The following is a 15813-nucleotide window of genomic DNA, read 5'->3' as shown; positions in this document are numbered from 1 at the left end:
AGTCTCAAGTATGCCACTGGGAGTGAGGCGGCATCAAAGCTAGTCTGGAGAGTGGGATACAGGCTCCGTGGTATCCCCTTAAAATTGCTGCACCAAGTAAGGATGTCTGAGTACAGTTAGTCAAGTGGGACGCTGCTGTGAAGTGGATGAAACACAAAAGATTAATTATGCCAAGATGTGCGTGCCTCTAAGTTGGAGTGGAGCCTTAATGCTAATTTCTCATGACCGTGGCCTCCATCTGCTTAGTTAGACATTAGCGAGCAAAGTTTACGGAGCACCCTTTAGAGTGCCTTAAGCCCCACCCATAACTGAACAGTGCCATGTGGAGTCAGTTTGTTAGTTTGGAGAAGGGAGAAGCAGGGAAGTGCCTTCCATCCTAGGCTATGGGGCTGTGTGTTTTGCACACAGCATAGATAGACAAAGCTCTAGTCCAAGCATGCAGGGGTGGCTCCATACCACCATGAAACAGGAAACCTTGAGCAGTATGGCACCAACTTAAACACGAATATAGGCAAGGATTAATAAATGAAGACGCTGCACACTCAGTAAGTGAAAACATCAGCTTCTAAAAGTGCTTAAAAAGACTAAGGGTTTAAAGTGGAACTAAACTTTGTTAATCAAATGTACCTGTTTCTAATCCTTATGCTACTAGCCTTAGTAAACTGAAGGTATGCTATGTATACATGTTTTAAATGTTCTCTTCAGTTGCTTCTGGGTTTCTGGCCTAGTTCAAAATGATTATTTTTTCACCTCTATGAGGGGAGGAGGGGTTTTCTAAGCTATGCGCACTCCTTGATTGCATGCCTCAGCTAATGGCAGGTGGATTCCATTAAGTAAATGCTACATTAATCATCTGCCCTTACTTAAGATGGCCACCACTAGAAGTACTAGGGGGCTGTTTTTTCAATAGGATTTCTCAACAAAATAAAGCATGGCAACACTGATGAATGGGTGCGTTTGTTTTGAACATTAACAAATGTGGTGTTGTGTTCAGATACATTTAAACTGGGTACATACTATTCATTTTGTGGGGTTGAACGAAAAAAAAAAAAAAAATGGTCCGGTCAGAGCCCCTGTACTAACCATGCGAGGTTAGTTTAGTGTTGACAGGGGGACGGCCACCTCACCAGAACACTCCGATCAGCATTCTCTGCCATATTCAGCCCGTGTGTATGGGGCTTTAAGTTCTGCTTTAATATCACTTTAGGTTGAGATGGCTGTGCTGTAAATTTGTCATACTATATGTGTCTGTCTAGCTATCTATCTGATTGTAAATCTCTGTATCTATCCTATGCCTGTTTGTATATCTTTCTTTATATTTAGAAATTACTTTAACAGGAAGACCCCTGAGCACAAGCAGTACTGTGGATAACTCAGCTTTAGGTACTGTAACCAAACAGTTGAAGATAAATAGCATAATGTGTATCTGAACAATGTCCTCATTACTCCCAGGGCAGGACCAGGCTTCCTGAGCTAGTGCTGACTCCCTCCTATTACCTTTAATGTCTTCTAGGAAAGTCCAACTAATGAGGAACCCACATCCAGGTCTTTCTGCCAAGCAAAAGTTACAAGCCATCCATCTTTTCTGAGCAAACGTGTGTTTGTTTAACAAGGGGAGTCATGCTATAGCTTGTGCCATCAGGCTACTACATGCTACTATGCTATTGACATCATCCTAGAGCCGAGCCTGTATAAAAACTGAGGTTGATCACTCTGTATAGTGCGACATTTGTATTTTCAATCATCTATATATTAAAGCCAGTTTTTTTAGAAGCCTTTTTTTGTGATGGAGCAGTTTTGGATTTTATAAATAAGGTGCATCAAATGTCATTTAGCTGAGTAGTATCCCTCATTATACTTATTGTTCCAAAACACATTCTAATTAGCATTTGATTGATTAACGTTATTAATGGAAAGCTTGAATGTGATGTTGCGTAGTAATTTCAAATATTAATTTATACTGCATGTGAGTTTATCATGAATTTTTACTGTCAAGTGATTTATAGGAAGAAGTGTTGCCTAACACTCATCTGTATGATAAGGTGGTGGAAAGGTTCCTTTTATAGTTATTATAACTATATCTTGGTGTATATTTGTATCTTATATAAAGAATAAAACATGGCTTGCCACCCAAATGGCTGAAGAGCTGGATAGTGTGCAGCTGCCCACTAGGCAGAGCGCAGGCTGTATATTGTTCAGTTTAAGTGGGCAAACTGGGATACCGCTTTCAGCACTGGTATTCCCAAAGCAAGGATACTGCTCTCAGCAAAGGTGTTCCCAAAATACAGATACCGCTCTCAACATAGCCAATTCAAAAGTGGTGATACTGCTCTTAGCACTAGTGCTCCCAAAGCAGGAATGCTGTTTTAAGCAATGGTGATCTCAAAGCAGGGATATGGTATATGGCTCTCAGCCCTGGTGCTCCTAAAGCATGGATACCACTCTCAGCACTGGTACTCCCAAAGATGGGACACCGCTTTCAACAATGATGCTCCTAAACCTGGGTTACAACTCTTAGCAATGGTGCTCCTAATTGGAAAAAATCCCATAAACATAACCTACAAGTGTCCAACATGAAAAAAAAACGAAATATTCACATATGTTGGTATACCGGTCAAATATATGTCAAGAAAAAAGTCCTCTTGTGTATACTGAGAGAAATAGAAGATTGTGAATCCCAAAAGAGCCTCCAAGCTTTTCAGCAATGGAATCATCACAAAGACCAAAAGAGTGGAAGCTTACCAGATTCTGATGACCCTCACAAAGGAGGGGACAAACATAACCTATCCACACAGCCTCCAAACTGCTTCAGGGATCACTACAGGTCTTTGCACTTCACTGTATCCCACCAGTCAGTATGTGATGAGGCTTCACACAAGCAACACAGGCAACATATTATAAAAGAAGAGAGACACCTTCCATAGCGTAAAAAAACATAGATACAATATTTAATAGGATCGAGTGCACTGACAATCTGTAAAAGCAATTCAAATCACATGTGTTGACCATTTCCCAAATCGTGGCTGGTTCGCCCATGTGCAGTGGCGTGGCGTGGAGCCGAAACATACACCACTGCGTGGGGGGAGATCCTCAGATACAGCTTTCTGTACAGCAAGGAAAACAGTTAATAGCACAATCCCGACATTGCCAAATCTCACGCCTAGTCAGAGGCTGCAGTGCCTTAGGTGATATCATGCTGCACTTATACTGCTTTAATGTACCTAAGTGCCTAGGAAGGAACTGCACTGCTGTTCTTCATGAGGAATTCAAAACAAAGGTACATTTTTCAGGGTGCTGCTCAAATGCTGCATAAATGTATTTGAGTTGGTAAGAAGGTTGCTTTATCTCTGACTAATATCTAATGGAAAATATATTTGTGTTTTTCTGAAATTCCTGTGTACCAGTGACCAGACAATGGGCATTAAATATTCTACATATTCTTTACAAGCAGTAAAAAAATGTAAAACAAGCCATCCCTGACCTCTGTAGCTGCTTATAATGTGAAGTCATTTATTTTCAAAGGTTTTCAAAATAACAAAAGCTATATTTCTAACAGCTTATAAACACCTGCTATATGTTAGTTTTTTGTTACTTTTCAGTCATTTGCAGCCTTCCATTTAGCCTTGTCAGTCATTTGCAGCCTTGTCGGTGTCTTTGCCGGCTTTCCATTTAAAAATGGCGCCGCTGAGTTATAGAGCGAATGTCCTGTGTATCTTGACGGCGCTCCGTAGCTCTCGGCCGTTCTCGGTGGCTTTTGGCTATTTCGGTCGCATGCGGCAGTTCTTGGAGGCTTTTTGGTTTTCCGAGTGTGGGCAAAAATAGCCAAAAGCCGCCGAGAAGCTGAGAAACGGCGGGGGATCAGCGTATAACAAGCACCCATGATTTCCCCCTGATTTTAAGGGGAAAAAAGTGCGTGTTATACGCCGATAAATACGGTACCTGAAATAATTAAATAAATTATGCAAATTAACTTTGGGAGCTATAGGGGGCAGCGCCCTGTGCCCCTTATGGACCGGCCACCACTGCTGACCAGCCTATTTGTCCACCATCAGAGCAGTACCATGCTGACTTTTCAGGCTTTGGAAATAATATTGCTTGGGAATCCATTACTTCCAATCTCATAAGCCCTTTTTATTTTCAGTGGTTTAAAAACATTACAATTCCAGACTTCGCTTGAAGGAATCCCAGGCTGTCCCAGGAATGGCAGCATGGTTTTATAATAAATGGGATACATTCAATAGCTTTAACTGTGTACATGCTACTGACATGACCCTCTTTCCTCACTGACAGAATTAATCTTTCCGTTTGTTTCAGTAACAGAAAAAGAATGTCTGTGATTGTCCGGACTTCATCAGGGCATCTCAGGCTCTATTGCAAAGGAGCAGTAAGTTTCCCGTCATTTCTGCTCCATGTTGTAATTTATTAACGTTAATATTGAGTTACCAGGTACATCACTTGTAGAAAAGCCAGCTCCCTTAACACTGATTACTGTGTTTTCCCTTTTTTTTTTTTTTTTTGGTGTGCTGGAACTTCAGCATTGGAAATCTTTTATTTCTTTGAGGTTCCAAGTTTGGAGCTGTGGCATTCTGAAAACTGACATTTTTTTCCTTAGTAGCTTTGGACACTATTCTCCTTTATTGAATAAAGTGTTCTTATTCATGAATGCGGTAACCCAGAGCATAAAGTATTTATATTCTTAAATACAGTAATCCATAGCATCAGAATTAATTCTGCATAAGTTAGATCGGTACAAGAAAGATTATGATGGGCTGTTATGGTTTACTGCATGGGAAAAGTGGATTGAGTGTAATGGGCCACATTTCAAAATCCTTCTATGAAAAAAGACAGTGTTAGACAAGGTATAGCAAGCAATGTTTTATTGCTTTGTGGTCGGTCCAACATTCCCCCTGAGCCCTTGTTAATACATCTTGATACCTATGTCCACAATTAACAGGCTTCTGTAAAAGTTCCATACACTCAAAAATAAGATTTATCTTTGTGTAGGTGTCCGCAGGTTGTACTGGGTTTTATGTTTTTGGAGGGATTCTGCAGGAAGATCACTGCACCAGTGTCCCAGTTCCACTGACCTCTTGGCCATTGCATTGGTGTCTTCCTTTTTCATCCTCTCCTAGTTTTGAATATGTTCTGTTACAGAATATGTAGAAGAGCTAGGGAGACATTACTTGCTGCAGCAGGACAAGGAAGAATGCATGTCAGATGAGAAAAGGAGCAGAGCTGGGAAATTCAGCTAGGAAGCACAATACTGAAGCCCCCAATAAGTATAGGAAGGGAAGTGGTAATTACGATTGCTAACATCCATCCGTAACTGAAACATCAGCGGTAGATAGATTCTTTAACTGTTTCACTGCTAGCCTGTAATAGCCCTTCCGTTCCAGGCCATTTTTTAGTGCTGTGATAGTTTGACTGACAATTACCTTAATTATGCAGCACTGTACGCAAATTCATTTTATGGAATTTTTTCGAGACAGATAGACTTTTTCTTTTTGGTGATATTCAGCTTTTTTTGGTCCTCTGCAGAAATAGTGCAGCCCCCTCATTCCTCTCCATCCTTAATGAGCTGAATTTCATAATATAGCGTCCCCTACCATCTACTCCATGATGTTCAAACTGCACATGTACACAGTGCGTCCTCTTTAGGCTCCATCTAACCTTAAAAGCAGCAGCTTCAGGCCATTCAAATTCTGCACAGTGTGCTCAGTTAAAGAATGAGACTATGCACACGCAGCGTTTGAGCAGACCGAAGAAGCCACTGCTAAGGTTAAATGTAGCCAGGAGAGGACACACTGCACGTGCACGCAGTTTAAATGTCCAGAGTGGCTGTTAGGATGAGCAATATTGTGAAAATCAACATCAGGGCATAGAGGAATGGGGGGCTTTTTCTGGAGAGAAGCCAAAATAGCCACAAGTAGGACATTCACCATTTCCAATATCAGTAGCCATGGTATGTACTATTCTTTGGATGTAGAATTGGGGGATTTTCAGAAAATCTTTCTGAAAGGTGAACTTACACTTTAAATAAAAAAACTATTATCCAGGTTGCCAATTACAAAATAAAACAATATGTTACTAGGGAAGCTTGATGCTTTTACAATTTGAGGTGACATTAAATAATGTCATTAAAAAATAATAGAGGCTCCACAGGAGATTTTGGAATATGTTTCCCAGAAATCTGACCACCAAAATAAACTTGCTTTTTTCTATAAAATTTCTGCCACGCCACAGAACATCAGATCACACTTACTCACCCTGCTGTGGAGATCTCCAAAGCAGTGTGCTGTGTTATTTATTATGTGATGCTGCAATAACATATGAACGTTCTCAGCTCCACCTGAGTATACCAAGATCAGCATTCATGCACAGGGGCAAATTCTGTTAAAGCAAAAATGTGCACAGACCATGAAAAAACAACCACTGTTCCAGTGTTAAAGTGTTTGTACAACAAAAAACATATATTTTTCAGTTTTGCAAAGCGTATGGATAGTATGGATAAAAAACCCTGTCAATTTATTTTTTGCTGTTTCCCTTTGAGGAGATTTCCCTTCACTTCTTGTCCTGGAGATGCAACAGGAAGGGAAATATTTTCAAAGTGTGGGGAATTTGGTTCAGTCACCAGAAGTTGTCAACAGAACAGGCATCCAATTAGAAAGTTTTCCTATGCTTCTTGTGCTGATGACAATGGTCACTCTACATGGTGAGGACATAGAAAGCAATACAAACTTATCAAAGGTTCTAATCTTTTCTTACTCTAGCCAAAATAATTTGTACACTGAATATACATTAGCATAGCTACATATTTCTCATCCATCAAATTGGCATAGCACTGTCGGCAGCACTATATTTGATTTCGTTGGGAGAACAGAAATCAGCTTGCCTCTGTGACAGCCTATGTTTAGATCATACAAGTTATCAGGGACATTGCAGGAGGGCCCATTCACACCAAAACGCGGTTTTGGAAACCCACGTTCTGTGCGAGTTTCCTGCATCTCTTTCAAAACACACTGCTCTTGCAATCTATAGTGAGTGTCAATGCAATGCTAACAACAACCCAAATGCAGGTTGCAAACCAAGTGCATTTGCCTTCACCCTATCATATGGTACAGAAGTACCATGCAATCCCGGGTGCAGTGAGTTTTTTTAAGTAATGCATGCACTACTTTTGATGCACTTTTGCAAAAGCAGCGCTTATCGTGACACAAATAAACATTAAAAAGAAACATAGAAAAAAGAAAAGTCCATATACGTAACAAAGTCCATCCACTGGTCCAGAGTATGCGTGTTCTTGGGTACAGACCTCCACCACATAAAGTGCATGCTTACGGGAAAGTGTTGACCTCCTATTACGGAAGGTTAATCTCGCCTGAGGCTTATAACTCAGCCAGGGCCTTTGTCCTTTCCGAGAAACAGCCACCTATTATGGGTACTCGATCAAAGAAACTCCCCATGCTGCTCCCACCCTCTTCTTCCTCCAGAAGGAGACGATGCCATTCTGCTCCCAGGCTGGAACACCCCCCCACCCTGGTGTCTTTCTGACAGTCCGATTTCCCTGAGTGTAATGAGGGGACAGATTTCCGCTGTATGTCAGCTCAGCAATTCCGGCTGGCATCGTCTCCTTCTGGAGGAAGCAGAGGTTGGAAGCAGCATGGGGAGTTTATATGGTCGAGTACCCATAAGTGGTGGATCTCCATCTGTTTCTTGGAAGGACAAAGGCCCTGGCTGGGTATAAAAGCCACGGACGATATTGACCTCCCGTAATAGGAGGTCAACACGTTCCGGTAAGCAGGCACTTTATATGGTTATATGGCTTTTTGTATCTCACAAGAAAGCTGATGCTGTGTATTTTGTAATAGTTTAAGATGAACAGAGCAGTTTTTTATTTAAAAAAAAAAAACGACTTTTGATGCATTGCTGTGCCATTTCCACCCATTTAAATGAATGGGCTGAAAACGCACTACACTCAAATCACACAGGAATGCGAGCACTTGATTGTGCAATTCCTGGTGTGAACCAGCCCTGAATCCCTGTCACTCTGGCTGTTAAGTTTTAAAAGTTCTGTAATGGTTAGTATTCAGCTGTAAATATGTGGCCTGGCTACAACTTTGTTTAATCACTTGGGCACTAGAGCAATTTGTTACATTTTTTTCATGCATGTAAAAATCTGCATTTTTTACCAAAAATCACTCAAACTCCCAGAACGTTGTATGTTTTCTGAAAGCAGAGACCCTGTAGAATAAAAATATGATAGTTGTAATTTTTTAATGTTGCACAATATTTTCACAACTGTAAACAGACACACATTTTCAGGAAAAAATATAATAAAATAAATTCTAGTGCAAACACACACAAGATAATACCAAGATAAGTCAATGGACGTTACATTTATTTATTTATTTTAATAAATGTTATCATTTTATTATATTAACTTTTTTTTTAAATTTAACTTTATTGCTATCACGAGGGGTTAATAAACCTCATGGTATAGCATTGGACAGGTGCCCAATCTCTTTATGGAGACAATTGGAGTCTAATAGACCCCGGTGTCTCTCTCACCTGCCCTCCAGAGCATCCAACCGAACAGAGATTTGCTTACTCAGATGCACCCCTGGCTGTATCGGCCAGGGAATGGAAGCTCTGAAACCTGAAGTGACAAAATCATCATTACTTCTGGTTTCATTCAGTGCAGAGAAAATTAAAGGACAAATGTCTCTGTTTAATCCCACTCACCATCCTTATGCGGCTAGATGTGGTCACAAGCTCCCAAGAGCGGGAGAGTCCAGGAACCACGCGTACATCCAAAGCACGCATCTATCAGCCATGTACACACGAATATGGTAACAAGTAGTTTTTTCTTTCAATTTCAAGTTAACTTTACCTTTTATGAGTCTGCATGAATGAATTCCTGGCAGTTTCATTTTCAAAAAACTTTGATTGCTATTATTAAAAAGGCGTTTTTTTGAACCCTAGTCTAGGACACTAAAAATACTGGATGAACCCTCTGCATTCTGCTATACCCTTTCTAGCAAACTTGGTCTAGGACACAGCTCGTTGTTCTTTATGGGGCGGTGAGATGGAAATGGACCACTTGTCTGTTTCCATCCGACTGTCATTCAGTCTGATCCGCTAGATGGATGGGGTAAAACAGATCCCTAGCTGTCTGTTTTTGGTGGCCCGAAATGAACATGGATGCAGGCAGGTGTAAATGGACACATATCTGTTTATATCCACCTCCTCATAGAGAACAATGGGTGGTCCTCTGGTGTGAAAGGGGCCTTACTCACACATTGCTTAGCATGCATGCACTTAAAGATTGTAGGTCTTTAACAGTTGGAAACTTCAGAAGCGCTAGTTACTGCTCAGTTTTCCCAGCTTCCAGCTTACTGGCATGAAGTGTAGGTGTATGCATCATACTGTAATGTTGACATGTCTGTGAAAAGAATGAAAAAGGTTTTTGAGTCAACAAAATTAGATCTGCTACCACCCACCATTCAGAGTCAGAGGTCTGTATGTCCACCCTTACTGTGAATGAATTTACTATGTAAATGGTAACTAAATAAGGTGAATATCTGGAACAAGTGAGTTTTTATTCTGCACTGATAAGGATGAGCATAATTTATTCTGCTCCACTTCATTGAGATCACATAACAACAATAAAACTTCTTTATAGGAAACCACCCTGCATGGATTATTATTACTGGTGATTTATACATGGGATTTATCCTGTGTGTCACAATGACTTATAGCTGCTTTCGACTTGATACAAACCAGAGGCAATGTACCAAAGAAACTCTTTTGTCTTTGTTTTAATTTGTCTGCAAGAAGAAGATAAAGATCCTATTTCCATTATGCATGTTACACTTATGTATATATCAAACCCAGCAGGGCATTTTCCCAGCCATGCCCTTCTAGAGCCATGTACAAAATGCCTTGTTCATACACAATCTTCCAACATTCCACAACTTTTACTTATTGCCTTTTCTGCTTAATAGAAACTAACTCTGTGACATTTCCATGATTTAACGGTGGATTGTTAACTGAGCTGATTTGTGTTTGATTAGCAAGATACATGTAACTCCATTAAAAAGATGATAAAAATGCAATTTTTAAATGTAGAACTGGGGTCGCTGACCCAGGCATGATTTAAAAATACTCCAGCCTTTATTGCTGCTTTCAATTATTCCCTGTGTGCTGATATGTTTAAAATCTGAGCTCGAAGCAAACAGCTAAGTGTACAGTTGCAATATACTTTATATAAGTGGATATTTTTGTCTGCCATGATATTGGTCATTTTGTTTGGTTAGTCTTGTGATCTGTGCATTCCGGAAAAATGTTATAGCCACAGCCTGGTCATCACTCTGCACAAAGCTCTATACGAGTGAAACTTGTCAGATGGAGGAGTCTAAGCAGATTGTGTATGAACTTGCACTTCCATATAAAAGTTTATGCTGGGATTACTTCCTTGGTGTTGCCTCTATTATTATGTACAAGGATGACTAATTTGTGGTTGGCATGAGCCTAAGAAGAGGTCCAGCTCCAGAGATTAGGGTTGCCATGCAGACAGTGGTCCTGGCCCTTATTTTGATTTGTACTTGTTTTGTGCAGCATTCGTTTGCTCTTCTTGTCCCCACCTCGGTAGGTTGTTGGCTTGAGAACATTGTTTAGAGCAGTAGAGTATGTTGGCTTAAGCTGGCCATACATTGTACATGTTTCTTATTCAATTTCCTTTACATTTACTTTTAACCATGTAGTGCAAGGGCTTGCCAGCCACGTGTTATCCCTCCCACTCCCAGCATGCCTAAGAGTCCTAGGAGGGCGGACATCTTTTCCCTTCTGGGCAAAGAAAAGACTTTATGTAGGCGTGGCTGAGCTGAATCATCTAATCCTTGATCCCACCTTGGACCAAGCTGGAGTAAAGATTGCAGGGCTACCCTGGAATGTGCCATCGGGCACTGGGTTCTTCCATTTGCACTATCCAGTCTTTCTGATACTGTATTAGGTAGCCACAGAGCACTTTCCAGGTACAGAGCCATAGCACTATCTTTGGTGTGCCCCGTCTCACTTGGCGCCTTTTGGTATGCCATGTGGATCTGAATATTGGGAGATAATACATTTTGGTATTTTACCAATTGCCATTATGTCCCTCTTCTGTCCATTTAGTCAATTGTTATCTATTGTGCCTCTTTAGCAGTCCCTGAAAAGTAAGATTTTAATTGGGACAAAGTTCATATATATCGAAGGAGATTATATGGGGAGCAGTGGTAGAAAATCTTTCAGCACCTTGTATGGATCAGGAAGAACCCAGCTAGTGCAGACAGTGGAAGTACAACAGAAGGGTTATTGGACTGAGAAATTATTGCTGCGCCATCAGTTGAAAAGTAGCACATGCACTCTGTTCCGCTCGCTTTTCTTCATTGTGAGGTAGCTTCTTTGCACCATTGCTTCTATCTACTAAAGACATCCTTCACACCAAGGTTGGTCCTTGCTGCTTTCTACAGTAATCTGTCCACCTCAGGCCATTAAACCCTTCCTGCTTATGTAGCTGGTTGTGAGTAAACGAAAGTACTATTATGATGTTCCTGTTTAAATTATACAATATGTTGGATCACAAGCGCAGAAGGAGAAGTTTCTTTATATCAGGGCAATCTGGCTCACAATCCAATAACAGTTCTTGGGCCGCTAGCAGTGTCCTTCCTAAATGACCTGACACCGACAGTCTGGATCATTGTCTTCTAACTTGGGTCAGCTCACTTGATTCACTCTACCATATTTCCATCAGATGTGTGTCTTTTTCTATTCTTTATCTAGGAAAGAGTTCTCTTCAGCCAGGAGAGATGTTTTGGGTTGAGTTGCTAATATAACGGCTGATAAACTCAACTGTAAACATTCTTTCACACCTTCCTTGTCAGAGATATCTGCAGCTGTACCAACTTCAGTACCTTCTGCTGCATAAGTTCTCTCTTAATTGGGAACTCACAGATACTTAACCTCATTTGGCTGAATTAACTCCCAAGCTTAATGAACCCATAATAGCTCCTACTGATATTTGGTATAAGTCACATTTAAAATGGGACAGCCAGTGACATCAACTAGTGTGGTTAACAGTGTGGGCTATCTTAAAAGGTCCTCATCTTGTCAAAATGTTTCCAGTTATTATTATGCAGGATTTATATAGCGCCAACAGCGCTTTACAACATGAAGGCAAACAGTACAGTTACAATACAATTCAATACAAGAGGAATCAGAGGGCCCTGCTCATTAGAGCTTACAATCTAATTCACTCATTGCTTTAATCTGTTCTCTACACTCAAATGTTATGCTGATCAATACCCATTTGATAGAGATTTTATTCAAAAGTAGCCTGTACCCATTGTGGATCTGATGATATCTCACCTTAATAAAACACTGACGGTATGCAGTCTGCTATAGCATATATGTACTGTAGGTCTATCAGACCTTAGTGGAATAGACTTAGCTTATGGCCAATGACCCAACTGCAGTCTTAACTAAGCAATTAATCATGGAGTACTTGGACAAATCATCCTAAGCATGAAGGGATGCTTACACTTTTTAACTGTTGGCCTTTGTGGGCACCAGAGCCGAAAGCATCCCAGATGCCTGGAGAAGAGTCATATTGTCTATGGACTACAAGCTAAAGTTCAGTTCTTTCCCTGTACCTGGTTCATGTCATCCAACTTACCTGTCTTTTTGCTCAGACTAGCAGACCTCAATGCAGCTCATGCAGATCTATTTAACCAATGAGGACATTGCCATGGTTCCCTTACCAATAAGGTTTCAGGGGTTTCACTCATGTTTTTACTGTTTCAAAAGGGGGCATTTGTCCCATCTTTAACCTGAAGGCTCTAAATGTCTGCATTCAAACTCAGAAGTTCCACATGGAATCCACAAAGTCTGACAAACCCCCCTCCATCAAGAAAAATTTCTAGGCTTGGTGTACATCAAGGACGTGTACTTGCAAACTCTTTCTTCCAGCGCATCAACGTCTTGCAGTGGGCACTCAGCACTGTCAATTTAAATTCCATCCTTTTGATCTATTGTCTGCACTATGTGTGTTCTAGCCCTGTGCTTGCCTTACTTTACTCTCATGGCATTCCGATTGTGAGATACTTAGATGATCTTTTATTATGGGAACAGTCAGCTTAAACTTTGACTGTCAATGTACTGCAGACAGTCCAGACACTAAAAATGTTTGGTTGGATCCTAAAACCTCCAGAAATCAGCATGGCGCATTGCTTGGAGTATCTGGGCCTTAGTCTAGACACAGCTCAGATGAAAGTTTGTTTTTCATAAAAAGCATTTTCTACTCTGCTACCAGGCATGGACTCTACAGTCCAGGATCTGACAAACTCTGAGATTCTAATATAGTATAAAAAATACCCCGCTCACAAGACTTGGCTCACTGTGTATTAATCCTTCATTGTGGTATGATCCTTGGTACATGTGTCTAAGGTACTGGGAGGCTGTTAAGAAATAGGATGAAGGGATACAATTAATTCCAGAGGATGCCACGTTTTATGAGATGAAATCACAGTCATACAGAATTACACTATGTGGCCCTGTTTCTCTATTTCTCCTACCCATTGATTGAAAATTGACATCAACAACCCCTGCATGGCAACGGACTTTCCATACGTTTTGGGATGCAATTTCTAAAGGTTACATCCCAGCTGTCGGCTGACACTAAAAGCTTTGCTGACTCATAGAACGTACGTTCTTTTGAGTCCAAATCATCTGGTAACCCTGCATCTGTATCGGTGGTTGTGCTGTCACAGTGGTGGTTGCAAGTTCCATCTTTGTTACTATGGTGGTCTAAAGATCTTCAAGGCTCCGACTAAACACTGGGGACTTTATTACACTTTCTATGGAATTTCCATACAAGTTTTTGATCTATTATTTTTTTCGGATTTATTCATATTGCATTATTTATATGTGATAATTGGTGCAACATTCTAGTTTTGTCACTTTTTCACTTAATAGGTGTGATATACAGTATAGTTTATGTCATACGCGCTACACTTTATGCACTTTTTTAAACTCTGAGATTCTGCATGAGAGTTCTTCGCTTGATGGTAGCCTCCATTGAGGCAATCTCATTTTCTCCATTCCACTGCAGACCCCTTCAGCGCAACATTCTGTTGTCATGGGACTAATCTGTTATTAGTCTATAGGTAAACCAATTAAACATAGAGAGAAAACCATGTTGTTTCTGGCCTGGTGGCTCAATAATCCAGTTTTGGTGTGAGGAAAATCCTTCCTCCCACTGTGGTGATGGAAACAAAGAATATTTCACCTTTTTACAACCCAGTTTGGAGCAACATTAGGCCTTGAGTATCATCAAATGTCTAATCTCAGCACTTCTCATTATCTCAGAAACAGAAACGCCTGGCCTTCCATTCTTTGGTCAAGACTTTTGTAAAGGTGCCTTTCATTTGGCTCCTCCTGCACAACCAACTCTGACTCCATGGGATCTAAATTTGGTTCTGCTTGGTTCTCTTCAAAGACCGACGTTAAAACCAGGGGAAAAATCAGGGACATTTTCCTTTCCACCCTCACTTACAAGGTTCTGTTCCTTGTCACCATCACCTCTGATGATGGTGATGAACTGGCAGCCTTTTCCTATATGGACCACTTGCTAGCTTTACACAAGGATGTGGTAGTATTGAGGTCTAGAGCCTCCAAAAAACATTTTTTTTTTCACTAGATTATCTGTAGCTTTATTTCTGTTGCGTGTTCATTGCACCATTGCGTTGGGTGGCAGTTTATCCACATACTGGAAGATTTGGCATCAATTTTGATTCTGGACTTTATTTTTAAAGGGCTATTTTTTTCTGCACATATGTGTATTTTTATGTACTCATGTATTTATAAGTTGTTTTTACTTTAATATTTTTATGTCACATAAAGTATTGTTGTATTGAATGCTTTTACTGTCAGGAGCTGCTTATTTTATTTTATGTTGTCACTGTGGGTTCTGTATGCCAATCACTTTTTTTGCTAGCAACCACACACACACACACACACCATAGTGTGCTGGAGATTTTTTTATTATAATTGCAATCAATGTATGGGCAGGTTGGGTTGTACAGAAGTTGATTTACCAATCAACATCTGTACAACCACTCTGTTAGGTTTTTCACAATTGATCAGTGCAGTCAGTGCAGTCAGCTATAGCCACAGTATATAGCCACAGTATATTTTGACAGCAGGAAAGTCTCCCCACTGTCAGAATACAATAACTCAGCAGGAAGGATTCAACCATCCAAACCAAGTGTGGGGATGGGGGAATCAGAATATTTTTTATTGTTCTACCTAATGGTTGAACGAAAAAATTAATGGCTAATATATGGGCTGCCTGAATCGGAGCTTAAGGAAGTGTTCCACCTTCTTTTGAAGATCACTGTCATAGTGATCTTTTGCTGGTTGATTACAGCCAGAAGTAAATCACAATTAAAGTTATCTGCAGCTACAAAGCAGCATAGGGGAGCAGGATCTGGTCTCCACTGGCCAGATCCATACCCCTCCCATGAAGACAAACAACATGTAAAAAAGTGCTTAAAAAAACGTAAAACATAAAAAAAAATATTATTTATGATCAATCACTAACGATCATCATTACATTTGAGTTGACTGCATGAGCAATAAGTTATTATATGCTAGCAATTTACAAAAGCCTTTTTTGTGTGGCAATGAAAGGCGAATAAAGTTGTCCTCAAGTAAAATGCAAATTTTCACTTTGAGCTCTACCATTCCACTATGTTACATAAAAATCTCACTTATGTA

The 15813-nt window shown here is 40.3% G+C and overlaps 1 protein-coding gene across 1 annotated transcript in view; it reads left to right on the top strand.

Annotated features, from left to right (window-relative positions):
* The window catches only part of ATP8A2 (ATPase phospholipid transporting 8A2), a 1022388-nt gene that overhangs the window by 335957 nt on the left and 670618 nt on the right, over positions 1-15813 (top strand). The window contains exon 20 of the mRNA XM_077484049.1: positions 4315-4384. Within this exon, the coding sequence (XP_077340175.1) occupies positions 4315-4384 (70 nt within the window). The remainder of the gene's footprint in view (positions 1-4314; positions 4385-15813) is intronic.

This window comes from Lithobates pipiens, unplaced genomic scaffold (genome assembly GCF_037356315.1).
Source record: "Lithobates pipiens isolate NorthernLeopardFrog02 unplaced genomic scaffold, aLitPip1_a1.2 Scaffold_16, whole genome shotgun sequence".
In the NCBI taxonomy this organism is placed as follows: Eukaryota; Metazoa; Chordata; class Amphibia; order Anura; family Ranidae; genus Lithobates; species Lithobates pipiens.
The sequence above is the reverse complement of the archived record's forward strand: the minus strand, read 5'-3'. Positions and strand labels throughout refer to the sequence as shown.